Here is a 22,156-nt window from a genome sequence, read left to right on the forward strand (position 1 = left end):
CCCTGTGGACTGTGGTCTGCTAGGCTTCTCTGTCAGGGAGGGTTCTCTAGGCAAGAATACTGGAGTGTATTGGCTAATACTGGTTGCCATACCCTTCTAGATCACTATATTCCCTTCTTCCCTAGCTGCCAACTCTGCTGAGTACCTGATGCTGCCAGAATCCCTGTGACCCAAGCAGCTGCACCACCTCCACACCTGGCCCTGACTGGGGCAGACCCAAGTACTCCAGGGCAACCTCAGGAGCAAAGCTCAGTGGAAGACCCACAGGCACAGGTGGAAATAAAACCACAATTGAAACCCAGGGGCAGTTCGGCTAAGGAAGAATATCCAAAATCTTCCCACTAGCTGTACAAGCTGCAGATTAAATCCACGTGATCAACTACACAGACTCTGTGACTATGGAATATATAAAAGCACATTGAGAGGGCCCACAAAAGAAAATGCACTAGTTCTGATGCTGTGGACATTGGAGGCAAGAACACACAGGAGTAGGACCAGATTAGTATCTGAGCTGCCCCCACAGCAGGTCAGGAGACCAGCTCAGTGTTGGAGGGCATCCTAGGGAGGTGAGATGGACTGTGACTCCCAGGCCAGGGAAAGGAAGCTGACAGCAGTGACTCAAGAGAAACATTTATTCTTTTGTTTCAACTTGTTCTGTGGTTTCTTTTGGATTTTTTTTCTTTTCTTTCTCCCATTCACCCCCTACCCCCTACCCCCTACCCCCACCGCCCCAGGCCTCCCCTCCACGTAGTTGTAAATTTTATTGGCACTATGAAATCTAATCAAGCTTTTGAGTTTTTTTTTTTCCTTTCTTTTTTCAATCACACGTTTTATAGTTGTTATAAAACTATGCCTCTGTGTTGGGCTTTTGAAGTTCTATGGAGTTACCTTTTCTTTCCTCTTCCTTTTTCTTTTCTTTTTTTAATCTTTAATTTTAATTTTTTAAACCTATTATTATTTTTTCTACATTTATTCTTTTGTTTGCTTTTCCTACTGTTCTTTTCTCCTTGCACTTAATCTTTAATGTATATAAATCTTCTTTATCTACCACTATTTAGCTTTGCAAACATAGTCTTTCTTTCCTTTCAAAATATTTGATAGTTTTGTTTTCATTGCTTTATTCTCCAGTGGGCACCTTGCTTTGGTTTCGTTTTCCAGTTTGTGCTTTAGTTAGTTTTGTTCTTAACTGGTAGATATAATTTTTTGTTTCCTTTGTTTGCCGGGTCAATCTATTGTACTTTATTCTTATTGGACTGTTTTGATTTTGCTTATGGATATGTATGTATATGTGTATAATCCATTATTTTTATTATTATTCTCCTCATTTTGTAACTGTCATTTGTCTGGGGTTCATCTTTGGTTTCTTGTTGTTGGGTACGTGTTTAAATTTCATTTACTGCCATAACAAACCACTTGTGGAATCTTCATTCTTGACCAGGGATCAAGTCCTGAGCCTTTGGAGTGGGAACACTGACTCCAAGACCCTAGACCATCAGAGAACTAAACCTAAGGAGTAACAAATAGTGAGAACTCCCACAAAGGAAACCACTTGAATACAAGACCTGGCAACACCCAACTACCAGTAGCACCCTGATCAGGACACCTCATGCAAACAACAAACAAAACAAAAATACAAACCCAATCATCAACAGAGAGAATTACCAACTCTTGTCCATCAGAAGAAAAACAAAAAAAAAACTCAGCATAAATATCACCCTATACAAAGCTTACACAAACCACTGCACCAACTGTAGGGGGGCAAACCAAAAGGAATCTTGAATTCAACCTTGAAGCCTGGGAAAAGGAGACCTCAAGCACAGTTAGTTTAAAAAAAATAATAATGATGAAAAGGTAGAGAAATACTGCACAAATGAAGGAACAAACTAGAAACACAGAAGTCCAAATAAATGAAGAACAAATTGGCAAAGTACCTGAAAAAGAATTCAGAATATATAATGATAGTAAAGATGATCAAAAACCTTGAAAACAGAATGGAGAAAAGGCAAGAATCAATTAACAATTCTTTAATTCTAGAAGAATTAAAGAAAAAACATACAGAGACAAACAACACAATTACTGAAATTAAAAATACTCTAGAAGGAATCAATAGCAGAATATCTGAAGAAGAAGAACAAATCAGTAAGCTGGAAGATAAAATGGTGAAAATAACTTCTGAAGGGCAAAATAAAGCAAAAAGAATGAAAAGAACTGAGGATAGTCCCAGAGACCTCTAGGAAAATATCAAACACACCAACATTTGAATTATAGGGGTCCCAAAAAAAGAAGTGAAAAAGAAAGGGTATGAGAAAATGGTTGAAGAGATTATAGTTGAAAATTTCCCCAATATGGAAAAGGAAATAGTCAAGTCCAAGAGGCTCAAAGAGTCCCATACAGGATAAACCCAAGGAGAAACACCCCAAGACACATACTAATCAAACTAACAAAGATTAAACACAAAGAGAAAATATTAAAACCTACAAGGGAGAAGCAACAAAGTAACATACAAGGGAAACCCCACAGGTTTAACAGCTGATTTGTCAGCAGAAACTGCAGGTCAGAAGGGAATGGCAGGATATATTTAAAGTACTGAAGGGGGAAAATCTACAACCAAGATTATTCTACCCAGCAAGGATCCCATTCAAAATTGATGGAAGAAATCAAAAGTTTTTCAGACAAGCAAGAGTTAACCACCAAACAAGCTTTACAACAACTGTTAAAGGGACTTATATAGTCAAGAAATACAAGAGAAGAAAAAGATCTATAAAATCAAACCCAAAACAATTAAGAAAATGGCAATGTGTGTGTGTGTTAGTCGTTCAGTCCTGTCCAACTCTTTCCAAGCTCATGGACTATGGCTCGCCAGGTTCCTCTGTCGATGGGATTCTGCAGGCAAGAACCTGGAGTGGGTTGCCATTTTCTTCTCCAAAGAAAATGGCAATAGGAACATATATATCAATAATTACTTTAAATGTAAACGGAGTAAATGCCCCAACCAAAAGACACAGATTGGCTGAATGGATAAAAAAAAAAAAAACACCCATATACATTCTGTCTACAAGAAACCCACTTCAGACCTAAAGGGGTCCTGAGAGGATGGAAAAAATATATTCCATGCAAATGAAAAGCAAAAGAGTAGCAATGGGCGAGTAGCAATGAGTAGCAATCCTCATATCAGACAAATTAGACCTTAAAATAAACAAGATTACAAGAGATAAGGAAGGACACTACATAATGATCAAGGGATCAATCCAAGAGGAAAACATAACAACTGTAAATAGCTATGCACCCAACATAGGAGCACCTCAGGATATAAGACAAACACTAACAGACATAAAAGGAGAAACTCACAGTAACACAATAGTGGGAGACTTTAACAGCCCTCTCACAACAATGGACAAATCATCAAAACAGAAAATTAATAAGGAAACACAAGTCTTAGATGATATATTAGATGAGATGGATCTCACTGGTATCTTCAGGACATTCCATCCAAATGCAGAAGAATACACTTTCTTCTCAAGTGCACATGGAACATTCTCCAGGATAGACCACATCTTGGGTCACAAATCAAATCTCAGTAAATTTAAGAAAACTCACATCATATGAAGCATCTTTTCAGACCACAATGCTATGAGACTAGATATCAATTACAAGAAAAAAACTAACAAATACATGGAGATTAAACAATATGTTTCTAAATAACCAACAGGTTACTGAAGAAATCATGAGGGAAATCAAAAAATTTCTAGAAACAAATGATAATGAAAACACGACAATTCAAAACCTATGGGATGCAGGAAAAGCAGTTCTAAGAGGGAAGTTTATAGCATGTATACAATCCCACCTCAAGAAACAAGGAAAACATTGGAATAGACAACCTATCTTTACACCTAAAATAACTGGAAAATGACAGAAAAACTCCAAAATTAGAAGAAGGAAATCATAAAGATCAGAGCAGAAATAAATGAAAGCGAAATGAAAGAAAAAACAGCAAAGATTAATAAAAGTAAAAGCTGGTTCTTTGAGAAGATAAACAAAATTGACAAACCTTTGGCCAGACTCATTAAGAAAAAAAGAGAAGAATCAAATCAACAAAATTAGAAATGAAAAGGGGAGCTTACAACAGACAATGCAGAGGATTGTGAGAGACTATTATGAACAACTATATGGCAATAAAATGGATAACCTGGAAGAAATGGACAGATTCTTAGAAAAGTTCAATCTTCGAAGACTGAACCAGGAAGAAATAGAAATTATGAACAACCCAATTACAAGCACTGAAATTGAAGCTGGGATCAAAAATCTCCCAAAACACAAAAGCCCAGGACCAGATGGTTTCACAGGAGAATTCTACCAAACATTCAAAGAAGAGATCATGCCTATCCTTCTAAAACTCTTTCAAAAATTACAGAGGAAGGAACACTTCCAAACTCATTCTGTGAGGCCACCATCACCCTGATACCAAAACCAGAAAAGACAACACACAAAAAAAACTACAGGTCAATATCACTGATGAACATAGATGCAAAAATCCTCGACAAAATCTTAGCAAAAGAATTCAGCAACACATCAAAAAGCTCATACACCATGATCAAGTTGGGTTTATTCCAGGGATCCAAGAATTCTTCAATATATGCAAATCAATCAATGTGAACCATATTAAAAAACTGAAAGATAAAAATCATATGATCATCTCAATAGATGCAGAAAAGGCCTTTGACAAAATTCAGCACCCATTTATGATTAAAACTCTTCAGTGGGCACAGAAGGAACCTACCTCAACATAGTAAAGGCCATATATGATAAGCCTACAGCAAACATCATTGTCAATGGTGAAAAACTGAAAGCATTTGCCCAAATATCAGCAACAAGATAAGGGTGTCCACTTTCACCACTATTATTCAACATAGTTTCAGAAGTCCTAGCTACAGCAATCAGAGAAGAAAAAGAAATAAAAGGAATCCAGATCAGAAAAGAAGTAAAGCTCTCACTGCAGAGGACATGATATTGTACACAGAAAATCCTAAAATTACTAGAGCTGATCAGTGAATTTAACAAGGATACAAGTCACAGGATACAAAATCAATACACAGAAATCACTTGCATTTCTATATACTAACAACGAAAAATCAGAAAGAGAAATTAAGAAGTCAATCCCATTCACCACTGCAAGAAAAAGAATTAAATATCTAGGAATAAACATACCTAAGGAGACAAAAGAACTGTACGCAGAAAATTATAAGACACCAATGAAACAAATCAAAGATGACATAAACAGAGGGAGAAGATATTCCATGTTCCTGGGTGGGAAGAATCAATATTGTGAAAATGATTATACTACCGAACGCAGTCTACAGATTGAATGTGATACCTATCAAATTACCAATGGCATTTTTCACATAACTTGAACAAAAAATTTCACAATTCATATGGAAACACAAAAGACCCCAAATACTCAAAGTCATCTTGAGAAAGAAGAATGGAGCTGGAGGAATCAACCTTCCTGATTTCAGATTATACTACAAAGCTACAGTCATCAGGACAGTATGGTACTCACACAAAAACAGAAATATAGACCAATGGAATAAGATAGAAAGCCCAGAAATAAATCCATGTACCTATGGATACCTTATTTTTGACAAAGGAGGCAAGAATATACAATGGGGCAAAGACAGCCTCTTCAATAAATGGTGCTGGGGAAACTGGACAGCTACATGTAAAAGAATGAAATTAGAGCACTTCCTAACACCATACACAAAGATAAACTCAAAATGGATTAAAGACCTAAATGTAAGACCAGAAACTATAAAACTCTTAGAGAAAAACATAGGCAGAACACTCGATGACATAAATCAAAGCATCCTCTATGACCCACCTCCTAGAGTAACAGAAATAAAAACAAAAGTAAACAAGTGGGACCTGATTAAACTTAAAAGCTTTTGCACAGCAAAGAAAATTGCAAGCAAGGTGAAAAGACAACCCTCAGAATGGGAGAAAATAGCAAATGAAACTGACAAAGGATTAACTTCCAAAATATACAAGCAGCTCACACAACTCAATGCCAGAAAAAAAACAACCCAATCAAAAAAGTGGGAAAAAGACCTAAACAGACATTTCTCCAAAGAAGACATACAGACGGCTAACAAACACATGAAAAGATGCTCAATACTGCTCATTATTAGAGAATTTTCCCTGATTGAAGGATTGAAGGAAGGGAAAGATTGAAGGCAGAAGAGGATGACAGAGGATGAGATGATTGGATGGCATCATTGACTCAATAGACATGAGTTTGAGTAAACTCTGGAAGTTGCTGATGGACAGGAAAGGCTGGCATGCCACAGTTCATGGGGTCACAAAGAGTTGGACATGACTGAGTGACTGATCTGAAGAGAAATGCAAATCAAAACTACAATGAGATATCACCTCACACCAGTCAGAATGGCCATCATCAAAAAGTCTACAAACAATAAATGCTGGAGAGGGGGTGGAGAAAAGGGAATGCTCTTGCACTGTTGGTGGAATGTAAATTGATACAGCCACTATGGAAGATGATCTGAAGATTCCTTAAAAAACTAGGAATAAAATCACCATATGACCCATCAATCCCACTCCTAGGCATATACCCTGAGGAAACCAAAATTGAAAGAGACACACGTATCCCACTGTTTATTGCAGCTGTATTTAAAATAGCCAGAACATGGAAGAAACCTAGATGTCCATCGACAGATGTATGGACAAAGAAGTTGTGGTACATATACACAATGGAATATCACTCAGCCATGAAAAGGAATGCATTTGAGTCAGTTCTAATGAGGTGGATAAACCTAGAGCGTATTATAGAGACTGAAGTAAGTCAGAAAGATAGATAAATATCATATACTAATGCATATATACAGAATCTAAAAAACTGGTACTGAAGAATTAAAAGCAATGGGAAAACAGACATATATAATCGGCGTATGGACATGGGGAGAGGGAAGCAGAGGGTGAGATGTATGATGAGAGTAACATGGAAACACTTATATTACCATATGTAAAATAGATAGCCAACAGGAATTTACTGTATCTCTCAGGAAACCCAAATAGGGCTCTGTAGCAACCCAGAGTCGAGAGCAATGGCAACCCACTCCAGTACTCTTGCCTGGAAAATCCCATGGACGGAGGAGCCTGGTAGGCTGCAGTCCATGGGGTTGCTAGGAGTCGGACACAACTAAGTGACTTCACTTTCACTTTTCACTTTCATGCACTGGAGAAGGAAATGGCAACCCACTCCAGCGTTCTTGCCTGGAGAATCCCAGGGATGGGGGAGTCTCGTGGGCTGCCGTCTCTGGGGTCCCACAGAGTCATACACGACTGAAGCAACTTAGCAGCAGCAGCAGCAGCAGCAGCAGCAATCCAGAGGGATGGGATGGGGAGAGAGATGAGAGGCAGGTTCAAAAGAGAGGGGATATACGTATGCCTATGGCTGATTCATATTGAGGTTTAACAGAAAACAATAAAATTCTGTAAAGCAATTATCCTTCAATTAAAAAATAAGTTAAAAAACACACACACACACACAAAACACACCAGGGACCTCCCTGGTGGTCCAGTGCTTAAGAATCCACCTTTCAATGCAGGCATCATGGGTTTGATCCCCGGCCAGGGAACTAAGACAACTTAGCTGTCCATGCTTCGGGACAACTTAGCTGTCCATGCTTCGGGACAACTAAACCTGCACCCCCAACTAGAGAAACCCACGCACCACAACAAAGAACCAACGCAGCCAAAAAAGAACAACAAACAAAACCTGTAAAATGTATATCAAGAATGAAGCAGGACTTTGGGTGATAATGTGTCAGTACAAGTTCACCAAATGCAACAAACACGCCACTCTGTACGGGATATGCTGATAGTTGGGGAGACTGTGCATGTGTGGCGTCAGAAGGTGTGTGGAGAATTCTCTGTATTTTCCACTCAATTTTGCTGTTGAACCTAAAACTGCTAAAACTCAACTGAACCTAAAACTCAATTTTGCTGTTAAACCTAAAGTTGCTCTAAAAAATAAAGTCTATTAAATAAATTTTTAAATACATACATACATATTAACCCCCATTCACAAATCTCCACATACATTTACCTATGTTATTTTCTAGTTCCGTTCATGAAGAAAGCCTCTAGACCAACCTGGTAGAAATGAGCACCCCTTGCACTCAGTTTGGTCCTGAAATACAATTCTGCCACTAAAAGAAATCAGGGCTTTTTGGATAAAAAGACCAATTTCAAGTTGGAAATATATGAGACTAGAATATCTTACCACAGAAGACAACAAGAAAGCTTACTATAGTCACTACTAGACTATTTATTAGGGTCAGAGCAAAGTGACACAGAAAGCATAGTAAAGAGACTAAATAAGTATAAATACATGAGTTTATAATAACTTATTAATAACTTTCAGAGAATAAGGAAAATTGCTAAATAACAAGAAAGAATCTTGCCTCTTCTATATGAACTGTAATACTGAAAACTAAATAATAGGTAAAATGAGAATCACTATTTTGCAACTTCCAAAGAATTAACATATATGCAATGTGCACCAATATCACAAAAAGAGATGCAACTAGACATAATGTGATGAAAGCATACACTACTGCTTATGTTCCTGCTACAGGAACTGAGTACACATTTCATCATATCACTGGACTGACCTGCCAATCTGCAGAAAATACACAGGTCAAAAAAACATATTGGAAAGCACCAAGAGAATGTAATCAGCATACATGTGGTTTCTTTGTAATCGTTTTCTAAGTTAGAACTTAAAACTATTCTTCTAAATATTTTTACTGAAATAAGATTCAGTAATATGCCAATGTTTATACTGTTTATACTTAATTCATTTTTTTATAGTTTAGCAATATATCCTATAAAGAAACATAAATTTTTCATTCCTTTAATTCCTTTCTCCACTAAAAAAGTGAACCAGTGTATGACAGAACCCTAAAAGAAACATCTGGACTTCAAAATTCATGAGAAATAATGAAAAACTTACTGAAACATAAAATTTTCATTACTTTAATTCTTTTCTCCATTAAAAAAGTTGAACCAGTGTATGACAGAACCCTGAAAGAAACATCTTGACTTCAAAATTTATGAGAAATAATGAAAAACTTACTGGGTAAACTTTTAACCTCCAACAAAGTCCTGAAACTTGAAGAGGCGGACTGTAAACAGGATCTGCTCTCTGGCGCAAAGTACTGAAGTACAAGAAAACCAACCAAATCCCAAGATCAAAACTGTTGTCAAGTTCCAATAGGCAAAACCAAAACCCCACCACTTATGTTCCTTATTTGATGTCCTAGACCAGTAAATGAAGGTGACTGAAGAAGTCAAGAGTCTACTACATAAATGTACATATACGAACATTCTGCAATATAAAAATTTTAATGGTACAGAAATATTCAGCAGTATCTTCTAAGTTTCAGGTTAAAAAAAAAGAACTCTCAATATGTCTTGAATTTAACAACCACTTCAACAACAAGTAGTTTTTCAGCATTAAAGGGGTAAAGAAATGTGGGGAAATGTGCTATATTTTAGCAACAAAATTATTACATAAGAAAAATTAAATTGGAAGTGGTATAAATTCTCAGTCTGGCCTTAGTCTGATGCATTACCACTCCCTTGGCATTTTCTCTTCCCCAGGCAAGATCTCATATTTTCTGTTCCCCACTTCTGCGACACCCTTTAAGCCAAGTCCCTTTGGATCTTTGTGTTTTAAAATCTTGGCTTTTAATCTTACAGAAAAAGCAGTAAAAGCTAACAGACTTAGCATTCAAGTTACAAAACTTACAAATTTCTTACACTAACTAATGTCCTCTCATCCACAATGTCTCACTTAGGACTGAGATAAATGGGCCCAAATGGACTTCTTCCCACCATTCTTGTTTCTGAGGATGGGTAGGAGGGTTCATCAATCTCTGTCATCCCATTCACCTCACTTTATTAACAAAAGCTAAGTGGACTCTCTTCTTAAAAAAAAAAAAGGGTTCCATCTCCAACACTAGAGAAGCAAGCTATCCAGAAGATATAAAACAATTCTGACAAATGACCTCTATGTTTCTAACAGAAACCATGTTTCTTCTAAGACTACACACTGAGCGACAAGAGTTCATTAGGTCTGTATCCAACCAAGGAATAACACCTTCCTGGCTCTCACTTACATACACATACAAAAAACACTAAAGTTGTCGAAAACTCTTACCTGAAATTCTCTAAAACAAAAGTAGCTGAATCATAAGATGGTACCAATTCACTAAAAGGGAACAAAAACCAAATAAATTATTTGGCTTATTAAAGTTTATCATTTCATTTAGTTAAAAAAGTCAAGTCTCTCAATAATATCTTAAAAATTTTATTAATCTAACATCAGTCCTTAAGAAGAGCTTCCCAGGTGGCTTAGTGGTATAGAATCTGCCAGTGCTAGAGAGGCAGGAGACATAGATTCAATCCTTGGGTCAGGAAGATCCCCTGGAGAAGGAAATGGCAACCCACTCCAATATTCTTGCCTGGAGAATCCCTGTGGACAGAGGAGCCTGGCAGATTACCACCCATGGGGTGGCAGAATCAGACACAACTGAGCGACTAAGCACAACACATACATGGAAATAGGAAAAGAAAAAAATTGGTGCTTAGGCTGGGAACCTGAAGTATGAAACATATAAATAGGTTTTAAAAAATCAAAAAGAAACAGAAGGAAATGATTTTATACTAAATCCCCAAACTTCCTCCTTTAGAACAAATTATGAGGAATACTGACAGACCCTAAATACTTTGATATTATTTACTAGAAAATACATCTATATAATGTTATCAGTTCAGTTCAGTTGCTCAGTCATGTCCAACTCTTTGCAACCCCATGGACTGCAGTGCGCCAGACCTCTCTGTCCATCACCAACTCCCAGAGTTTACTCAAACTCATGTCCATTGAGTCAGTGATGCCATCCAACCATCTCATCCTCTGTTGCCCCCTTCTCCTACCGCCTTCAATCTTTCTCAGCCTCAAGGTCTTTCGATATAAGTCTTTGCATCAGGTGACCAAAGTATTAGAGTTTCAGCTTCAGCATCAGTCCTTCCAATGAATATTCAGAACTGATTTCCTTTAGGATGCACTGGTTGGATCTCCTTGACGTCCAAGGGACTCTCAACAGTGTTCTCCAACACCACAGTTCAAAAGACATAAAACAATTCTTCAGCGCTCAGCTTTCTTTATAGTCCGACTCTCACATCCATCCATGACTACTGGAAAAACCATAGCTTTGACCAGGACAGACCTTTGCTGGCAAAGTAATGTCTCTGCTTTTAATATGCTGTCTAAGTTGGTCATAATCTTTCTTCCAAGGAGAAAGCGTCTTTTAATTTCACACCTGCATCTGAGTTAAATTCACCCATTCCAGTCCATTTTAGTTTGCTGAGTCCTAAAATGTCAACATTCACTCTTGTCATCTCCTGTTTGACCATTGCCAATTTGTCTTGATTTGTGGACCTGACATTCCAGGTTCCTATGTAATATTGCTCTTTGCAGCATTGGACTCGACTTCCATCACCAGTCACATCCACAACTGGGTGTTTTTTTTGCTTTGGCTCTGTCTCTTCATTCTTTCTGGAGATATTTCTCCACTGATCTCCAGTAGCATATTGGGCACCTACTGACCTGGGGAGTCCATCTTTCAGTGTCCTATCTTTTTGCCTTTTCATACTGTTCATGGGGTTCTGAAGGCAAGAATACTGAAGAGGTTTGCCATTCCCTTCTCCAGTATATAATGTTATAAGAATACATAATCACATAGGGGTCAAGCAAGATGAAGAAATTTAACAGTTTCTTGGCAAGGCACGGTTACCGAGGGACCTTTAGTTCCATACAGTCTTCCCCAAAGAGAGCTAAACTACATCTACAGGAGATAGGCAAAGGGACAGTCCATTTTCCTGCTAATTACACTTTGCTTGCTCAGTCGCTTCAGTCATGTCTGACTCTTTCCAACACTATGGACTCTAGCCCACCAGGCTTTATTTTATGATCAGATCAGATCAGTCACTCAGTCATGTCCAACTCTTTGCAACCCCATGAATCGAAGCACGCCAGGCCTCCCTGTCCATCACCAACTCCTGGAGTTCACTCAGACTCACGTCCATCGAGTCAGTGACGCCATACAGTCATCTCATCCTCTGTCGTCCCCTTCTCCTCCTGCCCTCAATCCCTCCCAGCATCAGAGTCTTTTCCAATGAGTCAATTCTTCTCATAAGGTGGCCAAAGTACTGGAGTTTCAGCCTCAGCATCATTCCTTCCAAGAAATCCCAGGGCTGATCTCCTGCAGAATGGACTGGTTGGATCTCCTTGCAGTCCAAGGGACTCTCAAGAGTCTTCTCCAACACCACAGTTCAAAAGCATCAATTCTTCGGCGCTCAGCCTTCTTCACAGTCCAACTCTCACATCCATACGTGACCACAGGAAAAACCACAGCCTTGACTAGACGAACCTTCGTTGGCAAAGTAATGTCTCTGCTTTTGAATATGCTATCTAGGTTGGTCAGAACTTTCCTTCCATGGAGTAAGCGTCTTTTAATTTCATGGCTGCAGTCACCATCTGTAGTGATTTTGGAGCCCAGAAAAATAAAGTCTGACACTGTTTCCACTGTTTCCCCATCTATTTCCCATGAAGTGGTGGGACCGGATGCCATGATCTTCGTTTTCTGAATGTTGAGCTTTAAGCCAACGTTTTCACTCTGCACTTTCACTTTCATCAAGAGGCTTTTGAGTTCCTCTTCACTTTCTGCCATAAGGGTGGTGTCATCTGCATATCTGAGGTTATTGATATTTCTCCTGGCAATCTTGATTCCAGTTTGTGTTTCTTCCAGTCCAGCGTTTCTCATGATGTACTCTGCATAGAAGGTAAATAAACAGGGTGACAATATTCAGCCTTGACGAACTCCTTTTCCTATTTGGAACCAATTTGTTGTTCCATGTCCAGTTCTAACTGTTGCTTCCTGACCTGCATACAAATTTCTCAAGAGGCAGGTCAGGTGGTCTGGTATTCCCATCTCTTTCAGAATTTTCCACAGTTTATTGTGATCCACACAGTCAAAGGCTTTGGCATAGTCAATAAAGCAGAAATAGATGTTTTTCTGGAACTCTCTTGCTTTTTCTATGATCCAGCAGATGTTGGCAATTTGATCTCTGGTTCCTCTGCCTTTTCTAAAACCAGCTTGAACATCAGGAAGTTCACGGTTCACATATTGCTGAAGCCTGGCTTGGAGAACGTTGAGCATTACTTTACTACCGTGTGAGATGAGTGCAATTGTGCAGTAGTTTGAGCATTCTTTGAAATTGCCTTTCTTTGGGATTGCAATGAAAACAGACCTTTTCCAGTCCTGTGGCCACTGCTGAGTTTTCCAAATTTGCTGGCATATTGAGTGCAGCACTTTCACAGCATCATCTTTCAGGATTTGGAATAGTTCAACTGGAATTCCATCACCTCCACTAGCTTTGTTTGTAGTGATGCTTTCTAAGGCCCACTTGACTTCACATTCCAGGATGTCTGGCTCTAAGTCAGTGATCACACCATCGTGATTATCTGGGTCGTGAAGATCTTTTTTGTACAGTTCTTCTGTGTAGTCTTGCCATCTCTTCTTAATATCTTCTGCTTCTGTTAGGTCCATACCATTTCTGTCCTTTATCGAGCTCATCTTTGCATGAAATGTTCCTTTGGTATCTCTGATTTTCTTGAAGAGATTCCCTAGTCTTTCCCATTCTGTTGTTTTCCTCTATTTCTTTGGACTGATCGCTGAAGAAGGCTTTCTTATCTCTTCTTGCTATTCTTTGGAACTCTGCATTCAGATGCTTGTATCTTTCCTTTTCTCCTTTGCTTTTCGCTTCTCTTCTTTTCACAGCTATTTTATGATAAATATAGCTAAACAGCTCACATACTTTTCATAAACAGATATAAGATATAGTTTGCCTGGAAACTGTTAACTGTATAGCTAGTATCCTGCTGTTGTTAAGCACGCCTAATCATAGCCCTAGGCTGTTGTTCTCCTAGGTTAGAAGACTCACAATCCTCATTACTAGATTCTTTTGTCTAGTTAATCCTTACTGAGCAACTAACACTAACTACTAACTACTAACTATATTAATAATATGTTTTGGGCTATAATTTTGTGCAACTTCTGACCACACAAATATTGGTCAGTTCTCCCATTAAACATCCTTTATAATGTCTACAGACTTCAACCAATTCCCAGTTGCCTGCTGATCTTCATACTGTTTCTTCCACCATGTCCTTAATATCCACTGTGATATATTTCGTTTTTGTTATTATTGTTTTGTTCTCAGACCAGACTACCACTGTCATATTTTTAATCACTCATTAATAGCCAAAGGGCTCTCCCAAACACAAAATAAACAGAGGATGGAGATGACACAGCTAACTTGCAATCGTGTGAGGCTGAAAGCTTACAAGCTAAAACAAGAAACTGAAAGTGTTAGTTGCTCAGTCATATTCAACTCTTTGCAAACCCACGGACTATAGCACACCAGGCTCCTATGTCCACGGAATTTTCCAGGTAAAAATACTGGAGTGGGTAGCCACTCCCTTCTACAGAGGATCTTTCCAACCTAGGGATAAGATCTGGGTCTCCGGCACTGCAGGCAGATTCTTTACAGTCTCAGTCACCAGGGAAGCCCAAGTTAAAGCATGTCAGTCATTAAGTGGTGGCCAACTTTTTGTGACACCATAGACTGTAGCCCCCCCAGCCTCCTCAGTCCACGGAATTCTCTAGGCAAGAATTCCTACTGGTATTCCTACCAGTACGAATATCCTACTGGGCTATCCTACTGGGTAGCCATTCCCTTCTCCAGGGGATCTTCCAGACCCAGGGATCAAAACCAGATCTCCTGCATTGCAAGCAGATTCTGTACCCCCTGAGCCACAAGTTAAAGCATATAGGTTGCTAAAGCTTACTGACCAAGAGGGAGAAAAAAATAACATTCAGAGCACAGAGAACAATGATCAATCCTAGGGTACTGTGATGTACTCCTACATACATATAGTTTTTCACTGAAAACTTTTCAGACACATGTAACATCAGTGCTACAGGGAAACATTAAAACAGGACACATACACTTCAGCTGTCAACAGTGATCACATTTTATTACTGCCTCAATCACTTATCTTTTTCACTAAATCATAACTGAAGAAATAAGAACTCTCTATTGTGCTCTCTACGTGTACCCAGCACATGCCTGGGACATAGCTGGCATTCAAATATTCACTGAATAGATGAAATACTTACAAACATTTTCTGAAAAATTTTTGTCATTTGGTAGAAATACTTGCTCAAAAACTTATTTTTGCATTCTTTATACAAACATACAAAGTCACAGTGACTGCTAAACTAATTCTACCAATTCTACCACCTTTAACTATTAGTATTTTCACATTATGTTCACTCATTCAGTGGTTATCTACAATCATGATGGTGTTACCATTCCGCCTGCAAATTAGGCACAGGTTTGTCTTCTCAAGCTTTTATTTCTATACCTCTTCTACTCTGGTCTTTATGATGACTAGATGTGTCTCACGATGACATCAGTGAAACTTCATGGAATATGGAGAGGCTAGCCTCAAAACGCCTCTAGTCTAATAATATGAAAAATACTGATTTGCAAATCTTTAGACCAGAGACTTCATCATAACTTAATAAACAAAGGGAAGAACGGTATTAGTATCCATTTTCCCTTAAGAAAACATACTGGTCAGCTACATAAAAACTGGTTTTCCATCCCAAGTTGACCAGTACTCCCAGAAACTAAAACTCTTTATGGACTGAGAACTGTATTTTCCCTGCTCAGGGAGGACTTAAATGCCCCAAAACAAAATAGCCATTCAAATTCCGGTTGAAATGATTTCTCTGCTGACTTCCAAATAAAGCAGCTTTTCTCACATCCTCATATTTTTGTTCATACACACATATCCTATTCTCTTCTGCCTAGTGAAATTCTAAGTATCTTTCAAGGTGTTACACAATTCCTTTCGGGGCTATGAAGTCATCTTAACCACACCAGTAGCTAACTAGACTTCATCTTAGAATTTCTGATATAATTGAGTAACAAATATTTGATTTTAATATACAATCTCTACCATTTAATATGGAATATATATCCAGTAAGATTATTACTTCCTATTCCATGTCTCCTATGTAGCACTTCCAACAGTGCTGAGCACAGAGATGATCTTTAATATTATAAATAACACTGCTGCTGCTGCTGCTGCTAAGTCACTTCAGTCGTGTCTGACTCTATGCAAACCCATAGACGGCAGCCCACCAGGCTCCCCTGTCCCTGGGATTCTCCAGGCAAGAACACTGGAGTGGGTTGCCATTGCCTTTTCCAGTACATCAAAGTGAAAAGTTAAAGTGAAGTCGCTCAGTCGTGTCCAACCCTCAGCAACCTCAATAACACTAACTGTTTAATGACCTTTTACTCTCCATTGTGGCTTTATCACACGGAGAAGGCAACGGCACCCCACTCCAGTACTTTTGCCTAGAAAATCCCATGGACGGAGGAGCCTGGTAGGCTGCAGTCCATGGGGTCGCTAGAGTCGGACACGACTGAGCCACTTCACTTTCACTTTTCACTTTCACGCATTGGAGAAGGAAATGGCAACCCACTCCAGTGTTCTTGCCTGGAGAATCCCAGGGATGGGGAAGCCTGGTGGGCTACCGTCTGTGGGGTTGCACAGGGTTGGACACGACTGAAGTGACTTAGCAGTGGCTTTATCACAAATCATCAACCGATGGGATGTAATCAGTCCCCTGAGCTCAAAGCTTAGAAACAATCACCAATGCTTTGCATACCTAAACTTTCCTCCATAACTTAATATCCATCGACTTTCTTATTTGGCTCTCTCTGCGTTGCTGATCTATTCTGCAACAGATGAACACCTGCTTCTTCTATACTGTAAATCATAAATTGAGTTTCTAATAAAAATAACAGTTAAAAGCCAAATTTTCCAGTAAGACAGTAAGGTTTATTGGTGAGGCAGAGGGCCATAAAGTGACCTTTTCCCAGGGAAAACTCCTTAATTATCAGATTAAAAACAATATATTTCTTGGTGGTTTTTGCTTTATAAATGCCTCTCCTACCTCCCCCACCTAACCCCAATGTCAGTTCCTTCTATCATTACCCAAAAAAGAAGGTAGTGAAAGGAAAGATTATTGGCGTTCTAAGTTCCTTGGGCAATTAGAAAGGAAAAAGAAATCAAAACAATCACTAGATGTGATAGAGCCTGAAACTCAAGAAGTCAAGCAGAGTTGCTTGCCTGAGAAATTGCTGCAAGTGGTGTTACCATAGGAGTTGACTTCCATCAATGGTTCCTAAACGTTAGTGCAGAATTGCTCAGGGTGCTCAACATTATTTCCTAAATATTGTCTCCACAGACTGTCAGGGAACAAGCCTAGGAATTTGCATTTTGGAGAAACACTTCAGCTGGCTCTGCTATAGGACATCCATGTACCCGACTTTGAACTGTAAGAGCGTTTTCCTGATATGTGATATTTATGCCAACACTTGTTACCTTCCACTGGTAATGGGGGAACACTTCAGAAAAGGAATCTTCAAAACTGAAATGGCTGACCACACTATCACAGAGTTAGCCTTAGAATATTAACGAACATTCTTAGTTGACTCAAATCTATTTTACAATAGCAAATACCTAGTCCTTTTAATAATATTCAGTGCTTGAACAGAATATAAATATTATATCTGACTTGTTAATTCACAAAGAAATGGAGACTCATTGGTCAAGGAGAACTATCTGAGTTCAAGTTGTCAGCAATAGCATTCTTTCTTTGTTTCTAACTTTTTGGCTGCATGGCATGCAGCATCTTAGTTCCCTAACCAGAGACTGAACCTACACCCCTGCAGTGGAAGCAGGAAGTCTTAACCACTAGACTGCCAGCAAGTCCCCAGTAATAGCATTCTTTTGAAACTAAGTATATGCATTTGCATATAAAGTTTAAAAAAAAAAAGTGTCGTACCTCGTAAAGTCTGGTGGAACAGGAGTGGTAACAAAGGATGCCATAGGCTTTCGATGAACTTGTTGAAACATCATGAGGATCTCTGAGCTCTTAGATATCAACTCACTCTTACTACAAGACCGCAACTGTGTGAGGGGAAAAAAAAAAGTCTGAATAAACAAAATTACTATGCATTGGCACACCCAAGATCCTTAAAGGAAATGGAAGTTATTTTGGTTATATACTGAAAAAAATGACATGAAGAAAAATACAATGATTCTTTCAAAGTGGGTCTGAAAGTTAAGAATAAGTAAAGGATCTAGTTTTATTGATTCCCATTGTAACAGTAAAGTTATTCAGTAAATATATTTGATTTTAATGTATTTTCCTCTCTCTGTATATTAGCATAAATCCAATTCTAAGCAACTACAATATATTTGTATATCTTATATATGTATATTTTAGAGTGGTAGAGTGAAGCCATTATATATATAAATGAACAAACCTCTAGAAGTCAATGACTTTCAAACAAGGATTTCTCAAATTTCACTCCAGGAGACTGAGAAAAAAAGTCTTAACCTCTATCAATCTGGGAAACATTAAGTCAAACTAAAGGTAAAAAGTGAGACATTCAACTTTAGCAAAATCAGCATGGTAGTTAAAAGACTATGATTTTGTACTCAAGCCACCAGTTTAAAGTCCCAGTCCCGCCACACATCAGCTTTGTGGCTTAAGAGTCTGTTGTGTAAAACTGGAGTCATATCTACTGCTGCTTGCTTTGCTAGGTTTGTTACATCAACCATGAAGCTGTGACACAGCTCTGTAAATACCTGCTATGGGCTGAAGTGTATCCCCTCCCTAAATTCATATGTTGCACCCCAACCACTAGTACCTCAGAGTGTAACTACAGTTGGAAAAAAGTCCTTCAGAGGACATAAAGGGAAGGCAGCCATCTGCAAACCAAAGACAGAGGTCTCAAGGAAAACCAAACCTGCCAATATCTTAATCTTGAACTACCAGCCTCCAGAACACTGAGAAAATAAATCTGTTGTTTAAGCCTCCTAGTCTTTGTTACGGAAGCCCTAGCAAACTAACACACTGCTGCTGCTGCTGCTAAGTCACTTCAGTCATGCCCGACTCTGTGTGACGCCACAGACGGCAGCCCACCAGGCTCCCCCGTCCCTGGGATTCTCCAGGCAAGAACACTGGAGTGGGTTGCCATTTCCTTCTCCAATGCATGAAAGTGAAAAAATAAAGTGAAGTCGCTCAGTCGTGTCTGACTCCTAGCGACCCCATGGACTGCAGCCCACCAGGCCCCTCCGTCCATTCGATTTTCCAGGCAAGAGTACTGGAGTGGGGTGCCATTGCCTTCTCCGAACTAACACACTATCACACTATCAAGTGCCAAATGGATGATATTCGTAAAACCCACTACAGCTACCTTTTAAAAGGTAGTTGCTTATAGTTCACCAAGAATAATGATATGACATAATCGATATCATGATAAATACCAAAATTTATAACTTTTATTCAAATATTTATTAAATGTATACTATGTGTATCCCTTTGACCTCATTTCCTCCAAAGGTAGACTTTTATACGGACATTTTTCATAAGGTTAAGGTAGTTCTTTCTACTCTTAGTTTCCTGAATAATTTGGCAACGAATGAGGATCAAATATAACTGAATGTTATTTTTAAAATTAGTATCGTTCTATTTATTTTTACTTACATGTTCTTGTGGTTTTAGCCTCCAGTCTCTTGAGTTACAATCAACTGACTTTTCTGATAATGCAACATTCCTTTGCTTAACTCTACCAAGTCTTGCTTTCTGGTTTTGTTTTACTACATATCCTACTGATTTTGATTTGCCGGTACTTTAAGATTTTGGCATTTCTATTTGCAACAGAGTTGGGTTTTAACTGTGTTTTCTTATATTGTTCCTAGGCTGATTGGTTATGAAATTCATTTTTTCATTTTATTTATTTCTGGCTGCACTGGGACACTAGATTGCTGTGTGTGGGCCTTGTCTACTTGCAGTGAGCAGATCTAGTCTCTAGTTGCAGTGCACAGGCTTCTCATTGCTTCTCTTGTCATGGAGCATGGGTGCCAGGGTGGGCAAGCTTCAGTAGCTGTGGCACTTGGGCTCTAGAGCACAGGCTCAGTAATTCTGGCATGCAGGCTAAGTTGCCCCATGGCATGTGGAATCTTCCTAGACCAGGGACTAAACCCATGTCCCCTTCACTGGCAAGTGGATTCATAACTATTGGACTATCAAGGAAGTCCAATCCATTTACATTTACTATCACTGATAACAGTGTCATCACCTAATGACAATACACAAAATAAAAAAAATACTCAACCCAAAAATAACCAAAACATTAAAAAAAAAAAAAAAAAAAAAAAAACGACAAAGGAACAAAGAACAGGCAGAACGAAGAAAACAGACAGTAAGACAGTAGATTCAAACTTTACCAAATCAATGAGCACACTAAACATACCAGCTAAAAGTCAAAGATTGTCAGAAAGGGTTAAAAATTTAGACCCAATTGTATATTGCCTACGAGACACATTTAGGAATAAATACATTAAAAGAAAACCAATAGAATAAGATATGACATGGTAACGCTAGTTAAAAGAAAGTTAAAATGACTTTTTAATATCAAATAAACTAGATTTCAAAGAAAACAGAAGGTCTTTCACAGTGATAATGGAAACAGTTCATCAAGGGAATATAACAATCTTAGCTGTTTATGCCCCTACTAATATGGCTTCAAAATACATGAAGTAAAAACCAATACAACTGCCATAATAAACAAATTATGGGATTATTGCTGAAAATTTAATACCCCCATGTCAATAACTGATAAAACAGGGGAGACAAAAAAATCCACAGGGTTATAGTACACTTGAACATCAATATCAACCAACTTCACCTGACATTATAGACTATCAGAAAAATCCCCAAATATTTGGAACCTACGTAACATACTTCTGCAGAACCCATGTGTCAAAGAACTCACACAGGATGTAAGAATGTGCTTTAAGCAGAAAGGTCTCAAATCAATAACCCAGCTTCAATCCTCTGCAACTTCAATCCTAACATTTTAGGGGAGAAAGGGCAAATTAAACTGAAAACTCTACACATGGACATCACCAGATGGTCAACACCGAAATCAGACTGATTATATTCTTTGCAGCCAAAGATGGAGAAGCTCTATACAGTCAGCGAAAACAAGACCGGGAGCTGACTGTGGCTCAGATCATGAACTCCTTATTGCCAAATTCAGACTTAAATTGAAGAAAGTAGAGGAAACCACTAGACCATTCAGGTATGACCTAAAGCAAATCCCTAACGATTATACAGTGGAAGTGAGAAATAGATTTAAGGGACTACATCCAATAGACAGAGTGCCTAATGAACTATGGACAGAGGTTTGTGACACTGTACAGCAAACAGGGAGCAAGACCATCCCCAAGAAAAAGAAACGCAGAAAAGCAAAATGGTTGTCTGAGGAGACCTTACAAATAGCTGTGAAAAGAAGAGAAGCAAAAAGCAAAGGAGAAAAGGAAAGATATACCCATTTCAATGCAGAGTTCCAAAGAATAGCATGGAGAGATAAAAAGCCTTCCTCAGTGATCAGAGCAAAGAAATAGAAGAAAATAATAGAATGGGAAAGGCTGCAGATCTCTTCAAGAAAATCAGAGATACCAAGGGAATATTTCATGTAAAGAAAGGCTCAATAAAGGACAGAAATCGAATGGACCTTATAGAAGCAAAAGATATTAAGAAGAGATGGCAAGAATACACATTAGAACTGTACAAAACAGATCTTCACAACCCAGATAATCACGATGGTGTGATCACCCACCTACAGCCAGATATCCTGGAATGTGAAGTCAAGTGGGCCTTAGAAAGCATCACTACAAACAAAGCTAGTGGAGGTGATGGAATTCCAGTTGAGCTACTTCAAATCCTAAAAAATGATGCTGTGAAAGTGCTGCACTTAATATGCCAGCAAATTTGGAAAACTCAGCAGTGGCCACAGGACTGGAAAAGGTCAGTTTGCATTCCAATCCCAAAGAAAGGCAATGCCAAAGTATGCTCAAACT

At 38.6% G+C, this 22,156-nt stretch overlaps 1 protein-coding gene across 5 annotated transcripts in view; it reads right to left on the bottom strand.

Moving 5' to 3' along the window:
- The window catches only part of TRIM37 (tripartite motif containing 37), a 151,561-nt gene that overhangs the window by 101,998 nt on the left and 27,407 nt on the right, over window positions 1-22,156 (bottom strand). For all 5 annotated transcript variants that reach the window (XM_070772568.1, XM_070772564.1, XM_070772565.1 and 2 more), the window contains exons 9-11: window positions 18,066-18,190; window positions 10,238-10,288; window positions 9,152-9,233 (exon numbers count right to left, since the gene is read on the bottom strand). In XM_070772568.1, coding sequence (XP_070628669.1) covers window positions 9,152-9,233; window positions 10,238-10,288; window positions 18,066-18,190 — 258 coding nt within the window. The remainder of the gene's footprint in view (window positions 1-9,151; window positions 9,234-10,237; window positions 10,289-18,065; window positions 18,191-22,156) is intronic.

Source organism: Bos indicus, chromosome 19 (genome assembly GCF_029378745.1).
Source record: "Bos indicus isolate NIAB-ARS_2022 breed Sahiwal x Tharparkar chromosome 19, NIAB-ARS_B.indTharparkar_mat_pri_1.0, whole genome shotgun sequence".
Lineage (NCBI taxonomy): Eukaryota > Metazoa > Chordata > Mammalia > Artiodactyla > Bovidae > Bos > Bos indicus.